General features: G+C 44.7%; 1 protein-coding gene across 1 annotated transcript; it reads left to right on the top strand.

Moving 5' to 3' along the window:
- Window positions 1–548: 548 nt before the first annotated feature.
- Window positions 549–25,355, top strand: LCT (lactase). Its single transcript, XM_054381261.1, is given in 18 exon segments — window positions 549–1,212; window positions 3,303–3,382; window positions 5,108–5,191; window positions 6,151–6,253; window positions 6,866–6,941; window positions 7,745–8,432; window positions 8,820–9,465; window positions 11,865–13,424; window positions 13,763–14,031; window positions 14,485–14,775; window positions 16,495–16,693; window positions 19,109–19,311; window positions 19,693–19,802; window positions 21,717–21,851; window positions 22,877–23,100; window positions 23,965–24,201; window positions 24,936–25,145; window positions 25,339–25,355. Coding segments are annotated over 18 exon segments (5,796 nt in total).
- Window positions 25,356–26,093: the final 738 nt, after the last annotated feature.

The raw sequence follows: 26,093 nt of genomic DNA, 5'->3' as shown, positions 1-26,093 counted from the left end.
ATCTTGGATTTCCTTTATGCACCCAAGAACTGGAGCACAAATGTGCCTCTTGCTGGCCTGCCCACCCTGAGCCATGGTGACATCCAGCCTCAGCAGAATCACAGAATCAGAATCATGGAATTAACCAGAATTAACCATGTTGGAAAAGATCCTTGTGATCATCAAGTCCAACCTATAATGCAGGTAACCCTGCTCTTATGTTCTGCAGCCAGAGCTGTGCTAGGATTCCTCTTAAGCCGAAAAAGGCCATGAGGATATTAAAAGCATTGTCTGCTTGTTTTATCCTCTGAAATGGAGGCAAATGTCAGTTAATGTTCAAGCATAAAGGGGAACCTGAGCTTTTCAGATGACCTTTCTCCAGCTAGTTGTTTGATTTGGTTTGTCCATCTATCTCTTAACTGAAAGTCTTGATTTGTTGTCTTTTAGTGTCAGCTAATGTTTATCTGAATGTCAGAATGTTTATCTGATTAATAGGTAATTTCAGTTAAATATTACTTCTACTGTAATATAAGTAGCATGGAATAACTGTTTCTGAAGCAGTTCCAGAAATGGAGCTACTTTGTAAGACTGTTGTCTTCCTTCTGTTAGTGTCTCCCAGCTTTGGGATTGACTGGGAATTTGCTCAGAATTTTATCGCCATTGCTGGACCTCTGCCCAGCAAGTTAGTAAATAGATTGTATCTGCAGGACCAAGCCCTACTCAAAGAAGATCAATGCCTTGCTGTATCTGAAGCCCATGATTACCTGTGCCAACAAGGTCTTGTAGCTCTTGAGTTGCCCCAGTACTTCTCCCACCTTCATGAGATTGGGGTGACGCATTACAAAGTCTTCCTGCCATGGGAACACATTCTTCCGACAGGAGATGCCAGGAAGCCAAATGAAGCTCAAGTGCAGTGCTACCAGGAATTGCTCAGGACCCTGGTTGCTGCAGATATCAGGCCAGTGGTAGTTCTGCATCACCAGTGTGTCCCTGGTACTGTGGCTGCAAAGGCCATGGGTGGGAAAGCCACTGCTTTTGCTGACCTTTTTCTGGACTATGCAGAGTTCAGCTTCCGTGTTTTTGGGGACCTGGTCAATGTGTGGCTCACCTTCAGTGACCTGCCAGAGATCCTTAAGAGCCTGCCCTACGATGAGCCCCAGCACCAAGCCCAGGCCCTGGCAGCTGCTCATGAAAGAGCTTACACCATCTACCACAAGAAATACTCATTGGCAGGTAAGGAGAGTGGGGAGTGGGACTTCTTGGTGTGACCTTCACAAGTATTTTGTGAGGAGGAACTGCTAGGTGCAATCTGTGAGTATGCTGTCAGTACTCTCAGAATTGCACAGAAATCCTTCAGTAATGGGTTCCTTCAAATCCCTTATTTTGATAATTGTTTTATAATTTACTGTTAATCACATTTTACTTGAAATGGTAGCCAAAGTAGCTGGGCATAGTATACCTCTGTGTGTGTGCATAGTTACAGTTAACCTTTTAATAAGCAGGGAAGTATTAAATAGCCTCCAGTTAGTCTGAGCAGCAGAAACTAGTACTTCAAACCCAAACATTTCAGTACTTTGTATGCTTTTTCTCTAAGGGCTGTTGTCCATGCAGTCTTAATTCGAAGACCAGCAGATGCTCCTGATAATCTTGTGGACTCATACTGTTCATACACCAAACCTTGACTGTGTTGTGTAATGAAAGATGGACTGAGACATGGGTAGAATCAGCTCATTTTCAAAGCCTTATTTCAATGTCCTTGAAAATTGGGATTGCAATTTCTACCATTTCAGTAAAGAGAGGATGATCATGCCGTCAGTCAGTGACTGTCCTATAATGTCTTCTGTATGATGGGCACTTTTTTATTAAGGCATGATGTGTTCCCTGGGAACACAGTTTTGGAGGTCCAGATCTAGTGAAGAATCAGGTCCCATTCAAGTGATGGCCAAAAGGTTTGCTAACACTGACAAAACCCACTTACCCATGGTGTGAAGTGACCTTTCTCATTTCATCAAAGGGAAATGATTTTATTTAACTCCCAAATGTTAAAGCAACATGAAACAAAATATATGCTTTTGAGTGTAATTATTGCTCTCAGTTACAAATTATTTCAAAATTCCTAAAATCCAGTCTCACTCTCTTTTTTTTAATGTCTGCAATCACAAAATTATAATTATCGAGCTGTTTTGTAGCTAATAATGTATTTTTCTGTACTTCTTTCTGGCTCACAGAGATAAAAATAAAAATGTACCTTCAAACTACAGAGGAACAAGGCACAAGAAGTGTCTTGAGAGCTAGTAGTACTGTGAGGAAGTCTGCAGTGTTCTTTGTTTGAATTCCCTTCTTGCAGACACTAGGGTTTTAAAATAATTAAATTTTAACACTGCCTGTGTTACAGAGCAAGAGAATCTTACCTCTTTTGTGATGAGTACCTGGGATTTTCTAAAGCAGCTGTCCTCTTGGGTCTGCCTTCTTTGGGCTTGGAGTTTTCCTGTCCCTAGAGGAACCAGTAGGGCTGGCTGAATCATTGTCATTTTTTTTCCCCAATTAATTTATTAATTTTGAATTCTTGCATTTGTCAGGAATACTTTGCCTAGCTTTCATCATACATCACCTGTCCCCTGCAAATTCCCAGCATCCCAGTAGCATGCAGCACAGGGTGGATTTTAAAAAAATAACTACCATAGAACCACCACAAAGTCACGAAAATTAAAGATATAATTATGCATGGAGTGGAAGGGCACTCACTGGACAGCTGCATTGAGCTCCACCTTCCTGCAAGCAACAGCACTACTCCTACCTGAAAGGAGGTTGTAGTGAGGCTGGTGTTGGTCTCTTCTCCCAAGTAACTAGTGATAGGGTGAGAGGAAGTAGGCTTAAGTTGTGCTGGGGGTTGTTTAAATTTGGCATTAAGAAAATCGATCCTGAGAAAGTAGTGAGGCATTGGAACAGGCTGTCCAGGGAGGTGGTGGAGTCACCATCCCTGGAGGTCTTCAAGAAGTGTGTAGATGTGGCACTTCAGGATATAGTTTAATGGTGATGGTAGTTGGGTTATGGTTGAATTTGATGATATTAAAGGTCTTTTCCAACCGTAATGATTCTATAAAATGTTTATGAGCTGTCATGATTAGACAAGACATATTAAACTCTACTTTTAAATTTCTACCTTCTCCAACTCTGTTGAAATTGTAGTGAGTATTCTGAAATCAGCTACCTAGAGCACTGATTGATGTTCAGAAAATGTCCAACTGATTTAAAAAGAACTGTAGTGAACTGAAAGTTTTTATTTATGGTTAACATATTGGTAATAGCCTCTCTTTTTTAAGGTGGAAAGCTGTCCATTGCTTTAGAAGTGGGACATGGTTTGGATCGTGCTGTATCGGAATTGCTTTCAGTTTCTCTTCAGGTAACACCATCATGGAAATTGTTTCCAAAATTATGGAATTTTTTGTAAATTTAACTTGATTTTCATGTACAGGATCAAGTGACCTATTGCAAGGTAAATAAAATTTTAGCAGATTGACTAATGAACCAATTTGGTAAATTTTACTTATTTGGTTACCTTGATTATGTGGAACTCACTGATTTTAAAAATTGCTTCAACATCCTTTCTTGGCTTCTTGATTAAGAGATGTGGATACATAATTGGCTGTTTAAGCAATTTAATATACTTAAATGACAAGGTGTCTGCAAAAAGTCATTTTCTTTGCAAGTCAACTTAATGCATCATCGAAGAAATAGATAAAATTATTTCAAATAATTGCTCTTTTAAAAAAATCATTTAAAAAAAATTAAAACTCTGAGCTGTGATAAAAATTGTCTACATGAGGAGAACATATAATCACTACAAAGATCATAGAGTGGTAGGGGTTGGAAGGGACCTCTGGAGATTATCAAATCCAACTCCTCCTTTTCCAAAGCAGGAAAGCCTAGGGTGTATCAGCCAGGAATGCATCCAGAGAGGTCTCAAAAGGCTCCAGAGAAGGAGACTCCCCAACCCCTCTGGGCAGCCTGTTCCAGTACTCTGTCACCCTTACAGTAAAGAAGTTTTTCCTCATGTTGAGGTGGAACTTCCTGTGTTCCAGTTTGTATTCGTTGGCCCTTGTCCTTCACCATTGAAAAGAGACTGGCACCTTCTTGACATCCACCCTTCAGATATTTCTAAACATTAACGAGATTTCCTCTCAGTCTTCTTTTCTGGACTGAAGAGCCCCAGGCCTCTCAGCCTTTCCTCATCAGACTGATGTTCCAGTCCCTTAATCATCCTTATAGTCCTCTATTGGACACATCTGTGATAAATCCTTTCTGTGAAGGCCAAACTCTCTATTAGCAGTTGTCTTCACTTAAAGGATGTTGGTACAGGATACAGGGAACAAACAACAGCACGCTTTTTTTGTTTGACTTCACAAACCTTCAAAATTTAATAAGAGGGTAAACAATGTTTAAGACATGACATCTCCAAGATACACACAAGGTGTGATTTCTGGGGAGAGAAACATTGTTGCATAAAATGAGGTGACTGAACTTGAAAAACACTTTGGACTGAAAAACAAATTGAAAGCTTATCAGTGTTTTCAGCTGGTTTAATAAAAGAATATCATCTGTTCCTTTGAACTCAATGATTCCACTGGGATGTAGTCTGGAATGATTACAGATTTCTGAAGTGGACTTTCCCCAAAGGATACTTGATGAGGCCTACATGAACCAGAGAGTTACAAAGGTTTCGCTGTCTGATTAATCCTAGACAGTCTTACTAATTAAAAAATCAACTGTAAATCATTAATATTAAATTCATAAAATAATAGAATTTCATTTATCTGTTTAAATTTTACTTTGTTTGGAAGGAAAGATGCAAATTACGTCTTCTCATGAAATAAAATTTAACTTAGCCATTTCAGTTTCACTTTTTTTAGAAGGTGAGATACAAAATTCGTCCTCCCATGCAGTTTGTACCTTCTCATTCCAGTTTGTACACATTAAATTATCCGGGGCTCCCATGTAGTTGTATGGCTTCTTACTCCAGCAACGTGTTTTTATCAAACATTTCACAATTTTATGTATTTTTAACATAATACCCGCAAAAAAAGGACATTTTACTCCAGGATGATTCTTTTCCTTTTCTTGTTTCCAGGATTCAGTGGACTTTGTGTCTCTCTGCCTTCAGTACTATTGTGGAAATGAAGCAGACTTCTACAAGAAGTTGAGTGAATTCCAGGTAATGCACAGTGTTAACATTTTTAGCTACAGACCAGAGACTGTAAATAGAAGGGGAATTTCATGTTTCTTGTCACATGTCTAAAATACTTCTGATTTGCTATGAAAGATCAGACAGCAGCCACATTAGGAAACAGCTGCATACTGCTCATTTCTCTGTTGTTACTCTGACTTAAAAACAGGTGCTTGAAAGTGCTGGAAAGGATTCTCTTGGTCAGTACTCATCACTGATGTATTAACAACTGGAATGGCATCATTCTTTAGGCCAGGAATGAAAAACCTTCTCTTTCGCATCTTAAGTGTTTTATAAGCTGTCAGGCTAATACCTTTACACAAAAAAAAGACACTATTTTATTGTAGCATGGGCTCTGCAGTGGTACTACCAAGCTTCACAATTATTCATCAGCAGAGAAAGTGTTAGAAACATTCACGAGGATGAGTTTGTGCAAGGATTAGATCCCATGGCAGTGCAATATATCAGTGGTGCCACAGGATAGTACCTGGTTTTAAACCTCTGATAGTAAACTGCATTCTTAAAGTATGTGAGAGTCACCCAGCAATTGAGAATAATGGGAGAATAAGACACTACCCATGTGACTCCTGCTCTTGAGGGTCCCAACATGCTGCAGTTATTATAAAAAGCTGAAGTGGGCCAAATATTTATGGCAACAAATTCTTAGCAAGTAAACTTTCAAAACAAGCCAAAGCTCCTTGTGCCTTTTCAGTAAGAAGTTGAACACTGAAAGTTTCTGCAGTTTGTGATTTGATTTGCATTGGGCATTTTTTGTGTCATAGAAAAACAGTGGTTACTCTGTAGATCTATGAATTTAATTTTGAAGAACTTTATCACCAGTCCTCTAGGTATTTCCTATTATATGTTATAAAGCAACAAAGGCCAAGAGCATAGTTTTACTATCTGCCTGATACATAGAAGTTTCATACAAGTCTCTGGTTTTGCAGAATGTCTGGAAGGACACACAGATCTTGATTTTCAGTCTAAAGTTCCTTGACTGTGATTCCATGGAGGAGAATCCTTCCATACCAGTAGCTGCCATTTTCACTGGTGAGTGACATATTCCAAGAAGGAGGAGAGGTTTTTAGCTACGTTCTGCATGGCAAATTGTAGGGGAAATTCAAAATTGTCCAGACAACTGCTGTCAGATTAAATAACTTTATGGTTTCTTTCTTAGCCATCTTGGAAATTTAAGGTTAAATGGTGAGTGTGGAGGGAGAAGAAGCAGGAAATCTTCCTCAAAGCTTTTCTTCATTTTCATTAGACTCAAATTGTGCCAGAAGAGGTTTAAAGTGGATATTAGGAAAAGTCTTTTCACCAAAAGGGTTGCCAAGCATTTGAACAGGCTGCCCAGGGAAGTGGTAGAGTCACCATCCCTGGAGGGATTAAAATACTTGTAGATGTGGTTTAGTGGTGGATTCACTGTGCTGGAAATGGTTGGAATAGATCCTAAAGGTATTTCCAGCGTAAATGATTCTGTGATCATTTTTTAACATGAAATTGTAAATCTCTAATGAAAACCCAACATATTGAATCTGAGAAAAATAGTTAAGATAAGCACCATGTTTCTAAAAGGTGCAATTGTATGTACATGTAGTGTCATGCAGACCATGACATCTGAGTTGTGACTAAGCTCATCACCTACCATTTGTTTGTTTTCAGCTCTTAATAAAGACAAGACACTGACAATTGGATATGATGTTAACGAGTTATTGGACTTCTCATCTCATGTTTTAAGGTACAGTTTTGTCCCTTAAATCAGATACTGCAGTAAAATGGTGTCCTAGAACCCTATGTGCAGGCAAGCGCAAGGCAGCTTTAGTGGCAAAGCCTGCTGTTAGCTGCTGAAAGAGCTGGGAAGGAATGGCTTTTTGCTGAGCCCAGTCTCTTGCTGTTACACACAATCCTCTCTACTACTGCTACAGGTGATGTGATCATCTTCCACTCTCTCATCCTTTGTTACCCAAATTGCACCTTTAAGCCAGTAGTAACAAGTAGTTTTCCAAGGCTTCTGTTCTTTCTGAGCACAAAACCATTTAAAATTAAAATAAACTAGAAAAAGATTGACTTTCATAGGAGAGAAAGCAGTTGTACCTTCAGAAATGTGGATGTCATTGTGCAGGGAGATGCTAAAGGTTAGAGAAGCAAGATGATTTGGTTTAGCTTATGCCATGGAAATTCATGAGAGCAGTTGTATCATATGAAAATGCTACAGACTGTAAGGATTCTGTCTGCACTTTCACCCTAGCTGTAATGAATTATGAGAATCTGCCTGCAAAGAAATATGTTTGATGTATAGCTCTAGAGCTCTGCAGTTAGCTCATTGCACTCATGTATAGCTCTTGAGCTGCTCTGCAGTTAGCTCATTGCACTCCACCTTCATCTGCTGGCTGGCTGACCAGATGACAGAGGAACTACTCCCTTATGTGGCATAGGTCATCAGAACAGAAAGCAAATAATTCTTTTACGCTCTCTGTTTGCAAGTTCTGTTTCACTGGCATCGTTCTCAGAGATTTTAACTTCCTTTTATTCTATTTCCAGCAAAGCAAATACTATGCAGGAGGACCAAGATGCAGTTCCTGCCCCTCGCTCCTCCTATCAAACAGTTTGGGAAATGTTTGCTAACCAGCCTGAACTGGACAGGGATTCTTTTCTGCAAGGTGTTTTCCCAGATGGTTTCCTCTGGGGCACATCTACAGGTGCCTTTAACATTGAAGGAGCTTGGGCAGAGGATGGGAAAGGAGAGAGCATCTGGGATCAGTTCGGGCACACAGGTCACGTCTACATGAACCAAACAGCAGATGTGGCGTGTGACAGCTACTATAAAACCAGCTATGATGTTTACCTGCTTAGGGGTCTTCATCCCCAGCTGTACAAATTTTCTGTATCCTGGCCTAGAATTCTCCCTGCTGGCACCACCGAGACCATCAACTCCAAGGGTGTTGATTATTACAACCAATTAATTAACCGTTTGCTAGACTCTAACATTGAGCCCATGGTGACTCTGTTTCACTGGGACCTTCCACAAGCTCTCCAGGTTCTTGGTGGCTGGCAGAATGACAGTATCATAGATGCTTTTGTAAATTATGCAGACTTCTGCTTTTCCACTTTTGGGGATCGAGTCAAGTTCTGGGTTACTTTCCATGAGCCTTGGGTTATCAGCTATGCTGGCTATGGTACTGGAGAGCATCCACCAGGAATCACGGACCCAGGAGTAGCATCTTACAAGGTAGGAACATAGAAATACCTAGGATCCTGCAGCTGCCATTGTTGTGTTGTTTTCCTCTGATGGTTCTGTATTTTAACTGTGTTCAAGCCTAATGCTGCCTCTGAGACAGCTGTTTGCTTGTTGGATTTGTGATACTTACTAAAAATGGGTTAGTTAATGGATGTTAGAGGTCTTGATCTTACTGCTCTGTTCCAGAAATTGGTGTTGATGGGTAGCCAGGTTCTCCTGTTTATTGCAAAACCTACTACACTGTGGCTATGATTATTTGTTTTCTTGAAGTTTTTTCCTTTTGGCTCGAGACCGCATTCTCGCATGACAGTAATCTCAATGCTTAAGAGTTGTTGTGCAAAGCAGTATGAGATGTACCTCTCTGTTTTCTGCTCCCAGGTGGCTCACACAATTCTCAAGGCTCATGCCAAAGTCTGGCACCTGTACAATGACAAGTACCGTTCTCAGCAGCTGGGGAAGGTGGGGCTGGTGTTGAATTCAGATTGGGCTGAACCCAAGACTCCAACGAACTCTGAGGACGTGAGGGCCTCTGAGAGGTACCTGCAGTTCATGCTTGGCTGGTTTGCTCACCCTGTATTTGTTAATGGTGATTACCCAGATATCCTGAAGGCTCAGATCCAGGAAACAAACCAGCAGTGCTCCACAACAGTTGCCCAGCTGCCTCTGTTTACAGAAGAGGAGAAGTCCTGGGTGAAGGGCACTGCAGACTTTTTTGGTCTTTCCCATTACACTTCCCGCCTGGTCAGTGCTGTGACTAAGGGGACCTGCACTGCAAGCTATGAGAGCATTGGGCACTTCTCCGTGCACGTAGATCCTTCTTGGCCGCAGGCTGCCTCTTCTTGGATCCATGTGGTCCCTTGGGGATTAAGACGCCTGCTGAAGTTTGTGGCCCAGGAATATACAGGGACAACGATCCCAATTTACATAGCAGGAAATGGTGTACCAACAGAAGACACAGGGGATCTGATTAATGACACTCTACGGGTTAATTATTTCCATCAGTACATCAATGAGGCTCTAAAAGGTATGGAGGAATGTTAGGTTTTAATTTTTTAATAATAGCAGCTAGTTATTCTATCACTTTCATACTGGTTAACTCTAAAACATCAGCATTTGCCTGGTGCTATGAGGTCAGCTGCCTATTTTGTATGTAGTGTGACCTCATATACTTCATCCTATCTGATGGGGAGGGTAGTGGAATGCTGGGGCAGGTTGCCCAGGGGAGGTTGTTGAGGCCCCATCCCTGGAGATATTCAAAGTGAGGTTTGACAAGGCTCTGGGCACCCTAATCTAGTTGAGGATGCCCCTGCTTTACTGCAGAGGGGGTTGGACTAGATGACCTTTGGAGGCCCCTTGCAACTCAAACCATTCTATGATTTTATGATTCTATGACTCTAGGGCATCCATGTATTTGGCTGACACCTGTCAGGCTGTGCAGCCATCCAACGTGACCTGGACAGGCTGGAGAGCTGGGTGCAGGCAAACCTCATGAAGTGCAGTAAGGACAAGTGCAGGGTCCTGCATCTGGGGAGGGATAACAACAGGCACCAGTACAGGTTAAGGGCTGCCCTTCTGGAAAGCAGCTGCACAGAGAAAGACCTTGGAGTGCTGGTGGACAGCAAGTTCTCCATGGAACAATAATGTGCCCTTGTGGCCAAGAGAGCCAATGGGATCCTGGGATGTATCAAGAAAGATGTGTCCAGCAGGTCTAGGGAAGTTCTTCTACCTCTCTACTCTGCCCTGGTGAGACCAGACCTGGAATACTGTGTCCACTTTTGGGCTCCCCAGTTCAAGAGAGACAGAGAACTGCTGGAGAGAATCCAACAGAGAGCCACGAGGATGATGAGGGGACTTGAGCATCTCCCCTGTGAAGAGAAACTGAGATCCCTGGGGCTGTTTAGTCTGGAGAAGAGAAGACTGAGAGAGGATCTGATCAATGTCTATCAATATCTGAGGGGTGGGTGTCAAGTGGAGGGGGCCAGGCTCTTTTCAGTGGTTCACAGTGACAAGTCAAGGAACAATGGGTTCAAACTTGAACATAGAAGATTTCACCTCAACATGAGGAGAAACTTCTTTATAGTGAGGGTGACAGAGCACTGAAATAGGCTGCCCAGGGGGATTGTGGAGTCTCCTTCTCTGGAGACTTTCAAAACCCACCTGGATGCATTCCTGTGTGGACTACCCTGGGTGATCCTGCTTTGGCAGGGGGGTTGGACCCAATGATCTCTTGAGGTCCTTTGCAGCCTCTGATATACTGTGAGACCGTGATCTGTCTCTTGCACTTACTGTGCAAGTCTCCATTCTGTTTAGATGTAGCAACAGTTTTTTCATATATATATGGATAAATGTAGTCTGGACCACAGTATCAGTCCCTTTGTGAGAACTGTGTTTTTATAGCTCAGCTACCCTGAAGATGACTTGCTTTCAGGCAAGCTCTTGCCCACAGACATCTCATAGATCTCAACTGAATGATGTCTTTATTGATTAAGCAGATCTGGCTGACAGCATCCTGTCCCATTTCAGGTTAGAATTTTTAGGGAGATACAAATATCTGAAATAATTTTGAGCAAGGTTCAAGGTATGCTTCTGTCTTTGCAAATTGTGTATCAATTGATGTAAAAATATGAGTGACTTGAGCTCTGGACAGGTATAGAGATTTGAGATTTCAAATACAGATTTGACTAATGCTCTGTTGAGATACACAAATCAACACTGTCAGGAAAACGGTATTAAATATGTTGTGTGAAATAGACTGGTGATCAATGTACAGCAGTCTATCTTCTTGACCTAGTTCTGAACATACTGCTAGAAGGGTTATTAGAGCTACAGAAAACACAATCTAGCATTGCTGTTATGCCTCAGCAGAGGGAAGGAAGATGGACCGTGCAGGAGAGTGAACTTTTCTGAAATGAGAGAGATTTAGTGCTCGTTTTGTAGGCAATGTGTGGAAGGATGCTGGGCTTGCCTCTGCAGGTAGCAGGTACTGTGTTCTGCTGAAAGAAACTGTCCTCCTGTGCTCAGGGAAGATAGGCAATAACTAAATGCTTGTAGTGTTTCTGTTTAACTACAGAGTGTCAGCTCTAAAAGTGCACCATAGACCTGAGCTGATGAATTGTGCTTGGAAACAAGAACACAGGGAAAGGGATACCAGTGGCACAGGTGTCCTGTACTCAATAACCTCTTGACTGGTATTTTTTTCTCATGCATTTTTATCACTAAGTATTTGATTGTTACAGTGGTGGTTGCTTTCCTTGCCAGATACTCTAGTTGTTTTTGTTTGTTTTGTGTTTTTTTTGCCTAGAAGACCATTTGTAGATGTTTGGGTTATCACAGTTACCCTCAGTTGTGGTGCTTACGTTGTATTGTCCTATGTTCAGAAAATGCCCAAATGAGTAACTGTGTCTTCTTCTGTCTCTGTGACAGCTGTAAAGCTAGATGAAGTTGATGTTCAGTCATATATTGCTCGATCCCTGGTTGATGGCTTTGAAGGCCCAGTGGGGTACAGACTAAGATTTGGGCTGCATCATGTGAATTTTGAAGACAGCAACAGACCAAGAACACCTAAGGCATCTGCTTATTTCTATTCCAGTGTTATTGAAAACAATGGTTTCCCATCCAAAGTCTTGGACAGATTTTCTCTACCAGTGGTGTTTCACCAACCCATGCCATCAAAGTTGCCATATTTGCCTGCATCAGAAGTTCCCTCCAAGGCAAAGGTTGTCTGGGAGAAGTTTTCATCTCAAACAAACTTTGAAAGGGACATGTACTTCTATGGGACATTCCCAGAGGACTTTACATGGGGTGTGTCTTCTTCTGCCTACCAGATAGAGGGAGGTTGGGATGCTGATGGCAAAGGACCCAGCATTTGGGATAACTTCACCCATGTCCCAGGAAATATAAAGAATGATGATACTGGAGATATAGCTTGTGACAGCTACAACAAGGTGGAGGAAGATATTTACCTGATGAGAGCCCTAGGGGTGAAGAACTATCGTTTCTCCCTGTCCTGGCCTCGAATTTTCCCCAGTGGAAGGAACAACTCAATAAACAGCCATGGAGTTGACTACTATAACCGTCTCATTGATGGGCTGGTTGCCAAGAACATCGCTCCAATAGTCACTCTCTACCACTGGGACCTGCCACAAGCTCTCCAGGACATTGGTGGTTGGGAGAACAGTGAGATGATCGACCTGTTTGATAGTTTTGCAGACTTCTGTTTCCAGACCTTTGGGGATAGGGTGAAGTTCTGGATCACATTCAATGAACCCCAAGTCCTTGCCTGGCTTGGCTATGGCACTGGAGAATTTCCACCCAATGTCAAAGACCCTGGCAGTGCTCCCTACAGGGTTGCCCACATCTTACTTAAAGCTCATGCCAAGGTCTACCACACATACGATGACAAATACAGAGCAAGTCAGGGAGGGGTCATTACTCTGTGTCCCAACATTGACTGGGTTGAGCCACAGACACCAAGCAACCCTAGGGACATAGAAGCTGCAGACAGGTACCTGCAGTTTTTGGTGGGGTGGTTTACACACCCCATTTTCAAAAACGGGGACTACCCCGATGTCATGAAGTGGAAAGTTGGGAACAGGAGTGAGCTCCAGAACTTGCCATCGTCTCGTCTGCCGGTTTTCACAGCAGAGGAGCGTGACTACATCAGGGGCACAGCAGATGTCTTCTGCTTCAACACCTACACCTCCAGAATTGTAACCCATGCAACGACTCGGTTGAAGCCCTTCTCTTATGAGTATGATCAGGAAGTTGTAACAAAAGTTGACAGTTCCTGGCCTTCTTCAGCTGTGCCGAGCCAGCGGGCTGTGGCTTGGGGGATGCGGAGGCTACTGAACTGGATCAAAGAAGAATATGGAAACCCCCCAATATATGTAATTGAGAATGGGGTGGGGCTAAACACTGCATCACAGGTTGATGACAACAGCAGGATATTTTATTACAAAACATACATTGATGAAGCTTTAAAAGGTACCAATGTTTGCTTTTGTTCTGTTGGTATTGTGTGTCTCCTCTCAAGGTTTCTGCTTACTTTATTCCTCTGAAGAGTAGTTTTTAAAAGTGGTTAAAACTAGTCTTTAAATATCCTGAACACAATATAAGTATAGTGTTTCTTTTTGTAATCTGCCCTGCATGGCTCTTTGTCCTTTGTATCCTCCAGCTGTGAAGTGTCTCTTGATCTTAGTTTGACAAGTGCCAGCTTAATGAAGCTATAAGTGTCTTAAGTGCTTGAACGTGAATGCCTTGTGGCTTGTTTAATGTGTGATTCTACCACTGAGGATGCTCTTAATTTGTTTCTGGTTTTTCAGCTTACAAGTTGGATGGTGTTAATCTGAGAGGATACAACGCATGGAGTCTCATGGATAGCTTTGAATGGTTGAATGGTTTTGAGCTAAAATTTGGGTTGCACCAGGTTGCTTTTGACAATCCCAGCAGGCCAAGAACCCCAAAGCGCTCTGCTGTGTACTATGCAGAGGTCATCCGCAATAACGGTATCCCGCTGCCAGAAGAAGATGAATTCTTATATGGAGAGTTTCCAAAGAACTTTGTGTGGGGCGTGGCAACTGCAGCATATCAGGTTAGGAAACAGATGGATTCCTACCGTATCTGCAGACAGTTTGTTAATTTTGGATAAGGCATCTACAGCTTTTGTAACATTTAGGTTTTACTGTTATTGAGGGTTAGTGTAATGTCTGCTGTAAAAGGGAGGAACCTGGAGATGTTTAAAGGCCTGGTTATACTACAAGGGCAGTGACAGCATCATGGGCTTCACAGGGGCCAGCCGACGTGGAGCAGCAGGTGAATTGAAACAACAGTTGTGCTCTGTGACTTAGTGATTTGCTAATACATCTTGCCTTGAGGCCTAAGAGGTCTTACTAGTTTGGTACACCAAAAATATTGCTGTTCTTAGTCTGAAGCTAAGTCAAAAGATTGTCTAGTGCCACAGAGACTGACAGGCTGAATTCTTTGCTGGGCCAAGACCTAAATCTAGGGATTACTAACAATTCCACCATCCCATCTTCAATTACAGATTGAAGGAGGTTGGAGAGCAGATGGGAAAGGACTTAGCATTTGGGACAAATACACTCACACTCCCTTGAGGATCAGCAATGATGATACTGGAGATGTGGCTTGTGACAGCTACCACAGGATTGAGGAGGATGTGGAAATGCTGAAAAGCCTCAAGGTGTCTCAGTATCGCTTTTCAATCTCCTGGTCTCGTGTTCTCCCAGATGGCACCACCAGATACATCAATGAAAAGGGCCTGAACTACTACGAAAGGCTTGTCGATGCTCTTCTGGCAGCTAACATAGTGCCTCAGGTAACCAAAAATGGTGACTTTCAGGTAACTAAAAAATAGCAGAACTCAAGTCTGGTGCTCAGAGCCACCCGTATGTGTTTCTGTGTGTGTCCTTCCTTACAAAAAAACAGGTTTTTTTGTTGCATTCTGCAAGGAAACATGTTCCTTGCATAAGCAAATGAACAGGGATGATGATGATATGTTAGAAATTACTGCCCAGAAGGATCCCAGTAACCTTATTGTTGGCTGTTTCTGATTACCTTCTCTTCCCTTGTGTGGATTCCATGAGGACCTATGCACTGATTTTTCCAGAGACTGAGGTGAGGGCCAACCAACCTGTAGTTCTCAGGATCGTCCTTCTTGCCTTTCTTGGAGATGAGTGTAACATTTATTCTTTTCCAAGAAGTTTGGAAGGTCCATTGATAAGCATGGCTTGTCACACATAGTGGACGGTGACCTCACCACTGCATGAATCAGCTCTTTCAGCACTCTTGAATGAATCTGACCTCTTCCCATAGCCTAGGACATACATAGCTTTTTTCCACTTCTGTCTGCTTCTTCCCCCGTGTTGGCTGTTCCTGTTCTCCCCCAGCGACGCTGGGTACACTGCAGAGTGCCCATGGCTGCACCAAGGGCTATCTGTATGTCTTATGTAACAGCCCCACCCAACATGCAGGCTCAGGGCAGAGTGGCTGAAAAGCTGCCTGTTAGAAAAGGACCTGGGGTTGCTGGTTGGCAGCTGACTGAGCATGAGTCAGGAGTGTGCTTAGGTGGCCAAGATGGCAAACAGCATCCTGGCCTTATCAGAAGTAGTGTGACCAGCAGGTCCAGGGAAGTGATTGTCTTCCTGTACTCAGCACTGGCGAGATGGTACCTTCAGTATTGTGTTCACTTTTGGGCCCACAACAAGGAGGACGAAGTGCAGGAGTGTGTATTGAGAAGGGCAGCAAAGCTGGTGAAGGGTCCAGAGAACAAGTCTTATGAGGAGTGGCTGAGAGAACTGGGATTGTGTAGTTTGGAGTAAAAGAGGTTCAGGGGGCATCTTATTGCTCTCTATGACTACCTGAAAGGAGGTTGTAGTGAGGTAGGAGTTGGTTTGTTCTCCCAAGTAGCAAGTGACAGGATGAGAAGAAACAGCCTCAAGGGGGAGGTTTAGTAAAAAATGTCTTCACCAAAAGATTAAGCCGTGGAACAGGCTGCCCAGGGAAGTGGTTGAACCATCATCCCAGGAGGTATTTAAAAGCCATGTAGATGTGGTGCTTAGGGACATGGTTTAGCAGCAGACTTGGTTGGGTTAATGGCTGGACTTGATGATCTTAAAGATCTTTTCCAGCCTAAATGATTCTATGATTCTGTGCATACCGTGCAGGTGGCAACCGAGGAATTATCTACACAAGCATCAGGTGATGTCTGAATGTACCTCTGACTTCACAGCATTGCTCTAGACTGGTCCAGTGGCTGTACCAGCCCAAACAGGTGTTCTCTTGACTGTATTTCATCTGAGAGTCTGCAGGTGGAGCAGTTCCTCACTGATGAGTTCTTGCTATCACAAGGTTGCGGTGGTTTTGGTAAAAGCTTCATCTTCACCCTCAGGCAGTGCCTAGAGCTCAAGTCATGGTTTGAGAACAGGAAGCTGCTGATCAAAGCATGGTTTGTGCTCACAAGGGAGGCTGGGCTACTGTGCTCATTTCCAAAAGGAAGAGTGACTGGCTAAGTCTCTCTCTTGTTCCTTCCCTCTAGGTAACTCTCTACCATTGGGACCTCCCACAGGCCCTGCAGGATGTCGGTGGGTGGGAGAATGACACTATAGTTCAGAGGTTTAAGGAATATGCTGACCTCCTTTTCAAGAGATTAGGAGATAAAGTGAAATTCTGGATAACCCTCAATGAACCCTTCAACACTGCGTATCAGGGCTATGGTGTTGGCACAGCAGCTCCAGGTAGGGCTGCTGGACATAAGCTTGGAGTCTTCCCAGTACTATTGCACAACTGTGTTACACAGCAGCAGAGTAGATGCTAGAGGCTTGCAAAGGGCAAGCAAGGAAGGCAGTATGGTGGGGATAAATGGAGTTTGAACTGCTGTAGTGAGCACATTCTTATTTTACTTTGCCTGTCCCCTCCAAAACCCATCCTCCTTCTTCCACCCATCCCGTGCAGCCTCTGGATTACATGTGCTGTCTGGAGCAGACCCCATTGCCAGAGCAGCTCCAGGGACTGTGGAGAAGAGTTAGGGCTGGAGGGGGACAAGTTCAGCTATAGGATAGGAGAAGGGAAAGTAGATTGAAGGGGAGGGATGGGAACTGGCCTGAACACATAAAGTTTCTGCTTTCCATGCTGGTCCCAACAGCTTGTCGCTGGGCCTGGCAGCTCTGCACAGGCAGAGAGCTGAGCCAGCCCGTGTCCCACCACAGCGGGAGGAGAAGGGAGCAGTATGTGGTCTGACACAGCCTGCCCACTGCAGCTGTGTCTTCAGCTGTCTCTGCGGTTTCCAGCTGTCTCTGCAGATTCCAGCTGTCTCTGCGGTGTCCAGCTGTCTCTGCAGTTTCCAGCTGTCTCTGCAGATTCCAGCTGTCTCTGCGGTGTCCAGCTGTCTCTGCAGTTTCCAGCGGTCTCTGCGGCTTCCAGCTGTCTCTGCGGCTTCCACCTGTCTCTGCGGCTTCCAGCTGTCTCTGCGGCTTCCACCTGTCTCTGCGGATTCCAGCTGTCTCTGCGGTTTCCAGCGGTCTCTGCGGTTTCCAGCGGTCTCTGCGGTGTCCAGCTGTCTCTGCAGTTTCCAGCTGTCTCTGCGGCTTCCAGCTGTCTCTGCGGTGTCCAGCTGTCTCTGCGGTTTCCAGCTGTCTCTGCGGTGTCCAGCTGTCTCTGCAGTTTCCAGCTGTCTCTGCGGTTTCCAGCTGTCTCTGCAGATTCCAGCTGTCTCTGCGGTTTCCAGCTGTCTCTGCAGTTTCCAGCTGTCTCTGCAGATTCCAGCTGTCTCTGCAGTGTCCAGCTGTCTCTGCAGTTTCCAGCTGTCTCTGCAGATTCCAGCTGTCTCTGCGGTGTCCAGCTGTCTCTGCAGTTTCCAGCTGTCTCTGCAGATTCCAGCTGTCTCTGCGGTGTCCAGCTGTCTCTGCAGTTTCCAGCTGTCTCTGCAGATTCCAGCTGTCTCTGCAGTTTCCAGCTGTCTCTGCAGTTTCCAGCTGTCTCTGCGGCTTCCAGCTGTCTCTGCGGCTTCCACCTGTCTCTGCGGCTTCCAGCTGTCTCTGCGGCTTCCACCTGTCTCTGCGGCTTCCAGCTGTCTCTGCGGCTTCCACCTGTCTCTGCGGTTTCCAGCTGTCTCTGCGGTTTCCAGCGGTCTCTGCGGTTTCCAGCGGTCTCTGCGGTTTCCAGCTGTCTCTGCGGTTTCCAGCTGTCTCTGCGGTTTCCAGCGGTCTCTGCGGTTTCCAGCGGTCTCTGCGGTTTCCAGCTGTCTCTGCGGCTTCCAGCTGTCTCTGCGGATTCCAGCTGTCTCTGCGGTTTCCAGCGGTCTCTGCGGTTTCCAGCTGTCTCTGCGGCTTCCAGCTGTCTCTGCGGTTTCCAGCTGTCTCTGCGGATTCCAGCAGTCTCTGCGGATTCCAGCTGTCTCTGCGGTTTCCAGCTGCCTCTGCGGTTTCCAGCTGCCTCTGCGGATTCCAGCTGTCTCTGCGGCTTCCAGCTGTCTCTGCGGTTTCCAGCTGTCTCTGCGGTTTCCAGCTGTCTCTGCGGTTTCCAGCGGTCTCTGCGGTTTCCAGCTGTCTCTGCAGTTTCCAGCTGTCTCTGCGGTTTCCAGCTGTCTCTGCGGCTTCCAGCTGTCTCTGCGGCTTCCAGCTGTCTCTCCGGCTTCCAGCTGTCTCTGCGGTTTCCAGCGGTCTCTGCGGTTTCCAGCTGCCTCTGCGGTTTCCAGCTGCCTCTGCGGATTCCAGCTGTCTCTGCGGTTTCCAGCTCTCTCTGCGGATTCCAGCTCTCTCTGCGGTTTCCAGCTCTCTCTGCGGATTCCAGCTCTCTCTGCGGTTTCCAGCTGTCTCTGCGGATTCCAGCTGTCTCTGCGGTTTCCAGCTGTCTCTGCGGTTTCCAGCTGTCTCTGCGGATTCCAGCTCTCTCTGCGGATTCCAGCTCTCTCTGCGGATTCCAGCTCTCTCTGCGGTTTCCAGCTCTCTCTGCGGTTTCCAGCTGCCTCTGCAGTTTCCAGCTGTCTCTGCGACCTCAGCCCAGAGCTGGGCCCAGGGCACCAGCTGCTGCAGGTTCATTTATTTACCAGCAGGCAGCTGGGGGGTATCCTGGGCGTTGTGTTAACCTGGGAAGCAGTTGTGAGAAAGTTGGGAACTGCTGCTCTACTGCCTGTGCTGTCCCTGCCCCTGCAGGCATCTCCATTCGCCCTGGGCGAGCCCCCTACATGGTGGGGCACAACTTGATAAAGGCCCATGCGGAAGCCTGGCACCTCTACAATGAGACCTACCGGGCAAAACAAGGAGGGCTGATCTCCATTACCATCAACTCTGACTGGGCAGAACCAAGGAACCCACACAAACAGGAGGACATCGATGCTGCCAAACAATACTTGGAGGTACAGAGACACCTGGTCACAGCTCTTCTACAGTTCCCGGGTTTGTTCATACTAGTACCCTTTCTCTGGGTGCTGGAGATGCTCAGAACCCAGGTCAGTAGCTCACTGAAAGAAAAGGATGACCCAGAGGCATCACTGCAAGGAAATGGTTCACCCTTATCTGGTGGCTGATCAAGCTTGCAACAGAAATGAGACAAAATATGGCTGGAGTGACAAAAGCTTAGGAAATTTACTGCCATTATATGGGGCATCCCTGGGTAGCTACATGTGCCTGATCATTATAAATTCAGGTACTACCTATAAAGCAGCACATGAAGGAGAAATGGTTAAGTCCTTTGTTTTGATACATAATTGATCCTTCTCCCTTATTTCCTGGCTCAGTTTCTTTTAGGCTGGTTTGCTCATCCCATTTTCAAAAACGGTGATTATAACGAGGTGATGAAAACAAGGATTCGGGAACGCAGCCTGGCACAGGGGCTGAGCCAGTCCCGGTAAGAGCCCAGGCACAAACCTGCCTGTTTGCCTGGCTGTGCTGAAGCCTGCTGTTCTGATGGGAGTGCTAATTTCACTGATTCTATTGCAGTGCTACTCTAAAAATCTTGCTGTATCCTCTTAGAAAACCTCTAGTGTACGTTTTGCCTGTTGCCTGTCTTTACCTCTCTTGAAAACTAAATTTACTAATATGCCTTATCCTTGGGGTAATAAGTTGGCAGCTCAGGGTGGTACAGGGAATACTCTGCATTAGACACAGTGTTTTACCTGACAGACATTGTGAAGGTGTTTTAATTTTTCTTAAAACTATGTACTGAACTTGAGCACTGAGAACTCACTGGTCCCTCTGAATTGTATTTCTTGTTTTCTGTTCCTGTGAATTACTTTTAATGTTACTGTGGTACCAGTGGTCCATCACCATTTCTTTTCCTTTTCTCTCTAGGCACATGTAAGTAAAGCTCTTTCTTCCCTCTTCACTTTAATTGCAGTTTCATGGGGTGTATGAGATCTGGGGCTATTTCTCATCATGCCTTTCTGCAAATGTGGGAGGCCACTTGTTTTGAAATGACGGGGATGGTGAGGAGTTGGTGTGTGCTCTGCAGCAAAGGCAGGCCTCTTCAAGATTCCAGTTATATTTTTATACATGCCTAAACCACTTGCATTCTTAGGCACTTTTTGGCACAGTATTTCTTCTCTGGAAGTTGCTGTTAACAAGAGAGCAAAGCCATGTGTGTTGCTTTATGAGGTCATGTGCCCAAGCATCTCTGTCTGGGGAAGAAGTCCTGTCCTCAGCCTAGGTCCGCAAACTGAAACATCACCAAACTGCCAGGACCACTGGCTGTGTTTTCAGCATGGCTTACCTAGGGACCTAATTCCCAGGAGAATTTTCCCTCACTGAAACCTCACTCCTTGTTGCAGGATGCCCTGGCTGTCTCATGATTCTGTTTCTTACTTTGTGTAGGGCTACAGATCCAAAAGAGGTTGTTCTTCTCTGAGAAGCCCTCCCTTTTGAAGGGAACCAAGGTTTGGGGGATTTAATAGCAGAGTCCACACACAGAGACTAGCTCCCAGTTTCTCCTGGGTTTTCCTGTTCCTCCCAAAGGATCATGGTACCACCTCATGTGCTTGTGGTGCTGGTGCTAGGCATGACACATGGAGTGTGTTCAAAGTGTGGATTTCAGGGAGAAAGCTCAGAAGTTCTCATTGTTTCCCATGTAGAAACCAGAGTTCATGAGACAATGCTGTATTAGCTGCTGCCATGACCTACCCAGAATTACTATTGCCACACAGAAGAGCTCCTCTTGTAGCAGATGCCTGCTCCCCTGCTGCTGTGAAGCACATCTTAGCTCAGGTGGCTGACTGCCCCTTCACTGTGTACAAGCAGGAGTACAGTGTTTTGAGAGGGGCTCATGACAGCTCCCCTGACTGGGGACAGAAGCCCCCTGGATATCATTGGCTGCTAGAAGGTACCATTTCAAGCTGCTTCTGTTAGAGCTAGTCATGCTCCTGCAGGATGATGGGATGGGCTGAGACAGGTCACTTGTGAACATTGCAGCTCCAGGTCTCTATAATAGTGTAGTGGGCACATAACAACCAAAATGATTTGCTCCTGTTCCTTCCAGTGTATTCCTGCCTCATCATGCACTGGTTCTTGTCTTATAAAGCACAATGATGGTCAAATATCTTGTTTGACCATGAATATGACCTCCTAGCTCTCAGGTGTCTCTTTTCTGGTCAGTGAAAAGACTGTTCCTCTCTTGAAGAACATTGGAGCAGGGAGCATCAACTGCACATCCTAGCAAAAGCTTAGTTTATACAACAGGACTGGAGAGGGGTAGAAATGAAAGCAGGGGAGATCCTCAGAAGAGTTACATTTTGAGGGGTTTATGCTTTTCTTTATTTTTCTATTCCAGACTTCCAGAATTTACTCAAGATGAAAAGCAACGAATCAAAGGCACTTATGACTACTTTGGTCTAAATCATTACACTACAGTTTTAACATACAAAATAAACTACCCTGCTGGTATTCTGTCATATGACTCTGACCGGTAAGAGATGATCGTAAGTTACTGATCAAGCAAAATACACACATCTGGAGCCACCTGAGCAATGTAAATTGATGGCAAATAAAGGCAGGAGCCAGGCATTTTAAGCTGATAGAACCTATACTAAGAAAAGTATCTCCAAACAGTACCTGTGGTGCTGTTATTTTCACACAACTGCAGCAACAGCCCTTTTTTTACAGAGCTGATGAACAGAACAAAGAAAATTTGAGGCTCTACTAAAGGAAGAGGTCTGCTCTTGGGAGACTTCTGGTTGTTTGGGATCAGCTGTAAAAAAAAGAAAAAAAAAAGTATTTATCATGTTTCCTGTCCCTAATCTGCAGTTAGAACTGCTAGATTACCCTGCTTATGGATACTGCTCCAATTGCTGTCAAAAGTTCCCTCACCACATTGGATAAATGCAAGTTCAAAGCCTAACTAAATTGCTTCATGGTTTAGTATATGCAAGTCAAAGTTTTTATTTAGATACCAATTTCTATCCCCAGCTTCAAAAGGTAAGCAACAGAAGCTTACTCATTTTTCTGATGAAGTAATGGTAGGACCACACAAGGGAGTGCACACAGGCTGGTTTCCTAACTATTTCCATAGAGAATATATGAAATTATTGTAACTTCCGTGTGCTGCTGCATCTCAGCCCCTGTGGCTTAGCCCCACAGAAGGGTACTGGGCTCAGTCTTGCCTGTATGTGTATGTAGGTGTAAATGGCAGTTTTGTGTGCTCAGGCACTGCATTATGCATTGAACAGCAGACAGGGTGTCAAAGCATGAAGATTTAGATCCTCAGTTATGGTTGATTTAAGCAGAATATGATGATAAAGGAAAAGTACAAAGATTTCTAGAGGCTTGTGAGCAGCAGCAACAGCAATTCAGCCCACTGTGCTTTGGCCAGCTTGCCAGAGTGTCACCTCTGATTCAGTTCTCTGCAGAGCTCAGCACCATGTTTCTCAGCCCTGCGGCAAGGAGGTGCCAGGCACTTGAGACCAGTCCTTTCATCAGCGTCCTTCTCTGCAGGGGTGTAGCTGCAGTAACTGACCGCAGCTGGCTGAGCTCTGGTTCCTTATGGCTAAAGGTGACACCCTTTGGTTTCCGAAAGCTCCTGAGATGGATCAAGGAAGAGTACAACAACCCTCCCATTTATGTGACTGAAAATGGGATCTCAGAACGGGGAGCTGCAGACCTCAATGACCCTTGGCGAACACATTACTTTCGGAGCTACATTAACGAAGCACTGAAAGGTAGGAGTGGTTGTTTAAATCAGCGGTGTCTCACCACAGGCTGGTGTGTACAAAGCAAGTTCTGAAGGGCTGAAAGACTACTGCCATCACTCTTGCTAGTTACTTACATGGCTTTACTCTGTATCTGCTTCTGAGAGCCTTTGGGTTTGGGAGGAACTGCCCATAGATAGCACAACTTTGCAGGGAAAAGCAAATCCTGAGCTTAGGAGGATAACTGCAGCTTCCTTGTATAGCTGCATCAGGCAAGAGAAGGTGCTGCTACTTGATGAATACCTGTTTTGGCTGTGTCTAACAACTGCATCTTTTAGAAAAACAGAAAACAAACCAACCCCAAACTGGTTTCAGTTACGTTAGTGTTCAAGCAAAGTCAGGGAAGGGCTTTTTCAATTTGCTATGACGCTCTGGGAGCTGCCAGTCAGATGTTCAGAAAGTGTTTTTTTTTTTTTTTTTTTTAACTGCCTGTTACCAGTGAGGCCCCACAGCATTTGTTTAAACATGTTTTGCATGTTGATGACTTTTCTCCTCTGTTCCTAATCCTTTGTTGATTGGACAAAGGTTTGGTTCCAGGAGCAGAGAAAAGCAGTCTCCACTATAGTGGCAGGTTGAGTGAGTTCCCCTGATGGCTTGTTAGCTGTAACTTGGCAGCTGAACTACCTCAAAGCAACTGAGCTAAGGCAGCATGTTGGAGGTGGGAATGGGGAGATAGCAAAACCAATGAAGCCAAGGCAGCAATAACCTCACTGCAGTCAGCCCCCTGCTCCTGTGTAGTAGCCAGGAGCATCTTCATGCCACCACTGGCCTAGTGGTGGCACCTTCTGTTGCCCAGATGCACAACTGACCTCTTTTCTCTGGTCCTGGTAACAGCTGTTGTGCTGGATGGCGTTGACTTACGAGGCTACACTGCCTGGTCACTGATGGACAACTTTGAGTGGGTAATGGGCTTTGATGAAAAGTTTGGCTTATTCCACGTGAACTTCACAGACCCCAGCTTGCCACGGCGCCCCAAGGCCTCTGCCAGGTACTACTCACAGATCATAAACTGCAACGGGTTTCCAGACCCAGCAACAGGCCCACATCCCTGCCTCAAACCAGAGCCTGAAGGTAAGCAGTGCAGCAGAAATCATGCTTCTGTGTGCACACATACAGGTGTGTGCACACCTGATTCTAACCCTTTGGGTTAGAGTCCAGTCTGATTTCCATAATCTATGATCTTTAAAAACATTACCACTTTCTTCAAAATTCCTTTTAAGGGCTCCAGCAGCACACTGACTAACCATCAGCCTTTGTTATGACCAAAGACATGCATGTGGCATTAAGTCACTTCTGTATCCAAAACCAGAACAATGACAATTTTGTGTGATAGCTATCTCTGCCTGTTTGCAAAAGGCAGCAGTGATGTTACTCCATTCTACTTGTCTCATTAAAGAGCTGGCCAAGATGTTTTCCAAACCACACATATTCAGTATTCTCACACCAATTTTGCTAAACAGTTTTGAATACTTTTTATGCAAACATGTGTTTTGTGTCTTTAGAAAGAGATTGGGTTGTCAATTATAAGCCATCTTCTGAACTAGAGGAGTACACTGAACAGCAGCTGTCAGTGTGGGGTTTTGGGGATGAGCCTGCCTGCCTGCCTGCCAGAGAATACTCTCCTCAGTCTTGAGAATATCAGCCTCAGTTGTGCCTTTAGTCTGAGCTAAAATGGTGCCAACTACCCCTCCAACAGAATTACAACGAGTAGCAATGCAGGAAGCAGTAATGCACCCCCAGTGATGCAGAAGCTCACCCCACGCCATGGACTAACCCTTCCTTACTTATTGTTTTCTCATGGACAGTGACACCGACGGACACCACACCAGGAATGTCGGACAGGGTGCAGTTTTTGGGACTGGATCTAACATCACAAAATGCAGAAATAGCTCTCTATGTGCTTTTTGCTCTTTCTGTAGTTGGAGCATTGGGCTTGGCTCTTTCTACAGTCAGGTGCAGAAAAACACCTGAATTGTCGCATAAACAACCACACAGAGAACTCACTAGAATGTAAAGTTTCCACTTGCTAGAGTGCTTCTTTGGGTTTTCTGTTAGAAAAGCCTATAGCACCAGGAGAAGAAACCTAGTGCTTGTACTGCTGCAGCTTTGTGGCTTGCCTTAGAAGTAACTCCCCATCATTGTCCTGGCCTACCACCTTTGTATTTTAAAGGAAACATTTTTTCTGTTACCCATCTATTTTCTCCCCAGGCATGATTGATTTCTAAAAGAAAATAGCAAAACTGCTGGTTTCTGTCTGCACAATGATTCTGAACTTAGAGCTTTCCTCTGTTCTCACTTCATCATCTCCCTTTACGTTATGGAGATCTCTTCAAGGGATCCTAAAGCAGCTCCGTAAAAGCTCTACTGCTTCTTAGTGATTTTGAGACAAGTTAGTGCATAGTGGTGAAAGCTGCTCTGGGAGAACATGCTGCTTTATTGCAGGCTCTGTATTTGGGCTTTCTTCCCCTTTATTTCACATACAGTATAATAAATTATCTTGTAAAAATGGAAGTGGCTTCAGTGCAATGTCTTCAAAGATGAAGAAACCTCCTTTAAACAGGATCTATATCAATGCAGCACACCTGTAACACTGAGGTCTCCAACAGTGAGAGGCACAGTCCTTGGTGGGGGGCTAAGGGAAAGTTAACATACTTGCATGTAGGAAGGCTGTAACCTTTCCTCCAAAACAAATGCTTCCAGGCTCTTGTGTTGCAGCCCTCTGCTAACAATGTTTCCATTTGATGTGATAAAAACTCAACTTTTTTTCCCCACTGTAGCACACTATTTCAGATGTGTTTTATCAGATTTTAATATGAACAATTCCTAAGTAATTTAAACTGGAACAAAAAGGTCTGTGTTTTAAATTTTGGTGTATGATCCTAACTGCTTGCTTCCTTGTGTACTTCAGAGGAACTTGAAGAGAAGATAGCTGTTTTCTGGAAAATAGTTTATTGAGTGCTGGG

The sequence above is a fragment of the Indicator indicator genome, chromosome 5, assembly GCF_027791375.1.
Source record: "Indicator indicator isolate 239-I01 chromosome 5, UM_Iind_1.1, whole genome shotgun sequence".
In the NCBI taxonomy this organism is placed as follows: domain Eukaryota; kingdom Metazoa; phylum Chordata; class Aves; order Piciformes; family Indicatoridae; genus Indicator; species Indicator indicator.
This window is presented reverse-complemented; position numbering and strand designations above follow the sequence as displayed.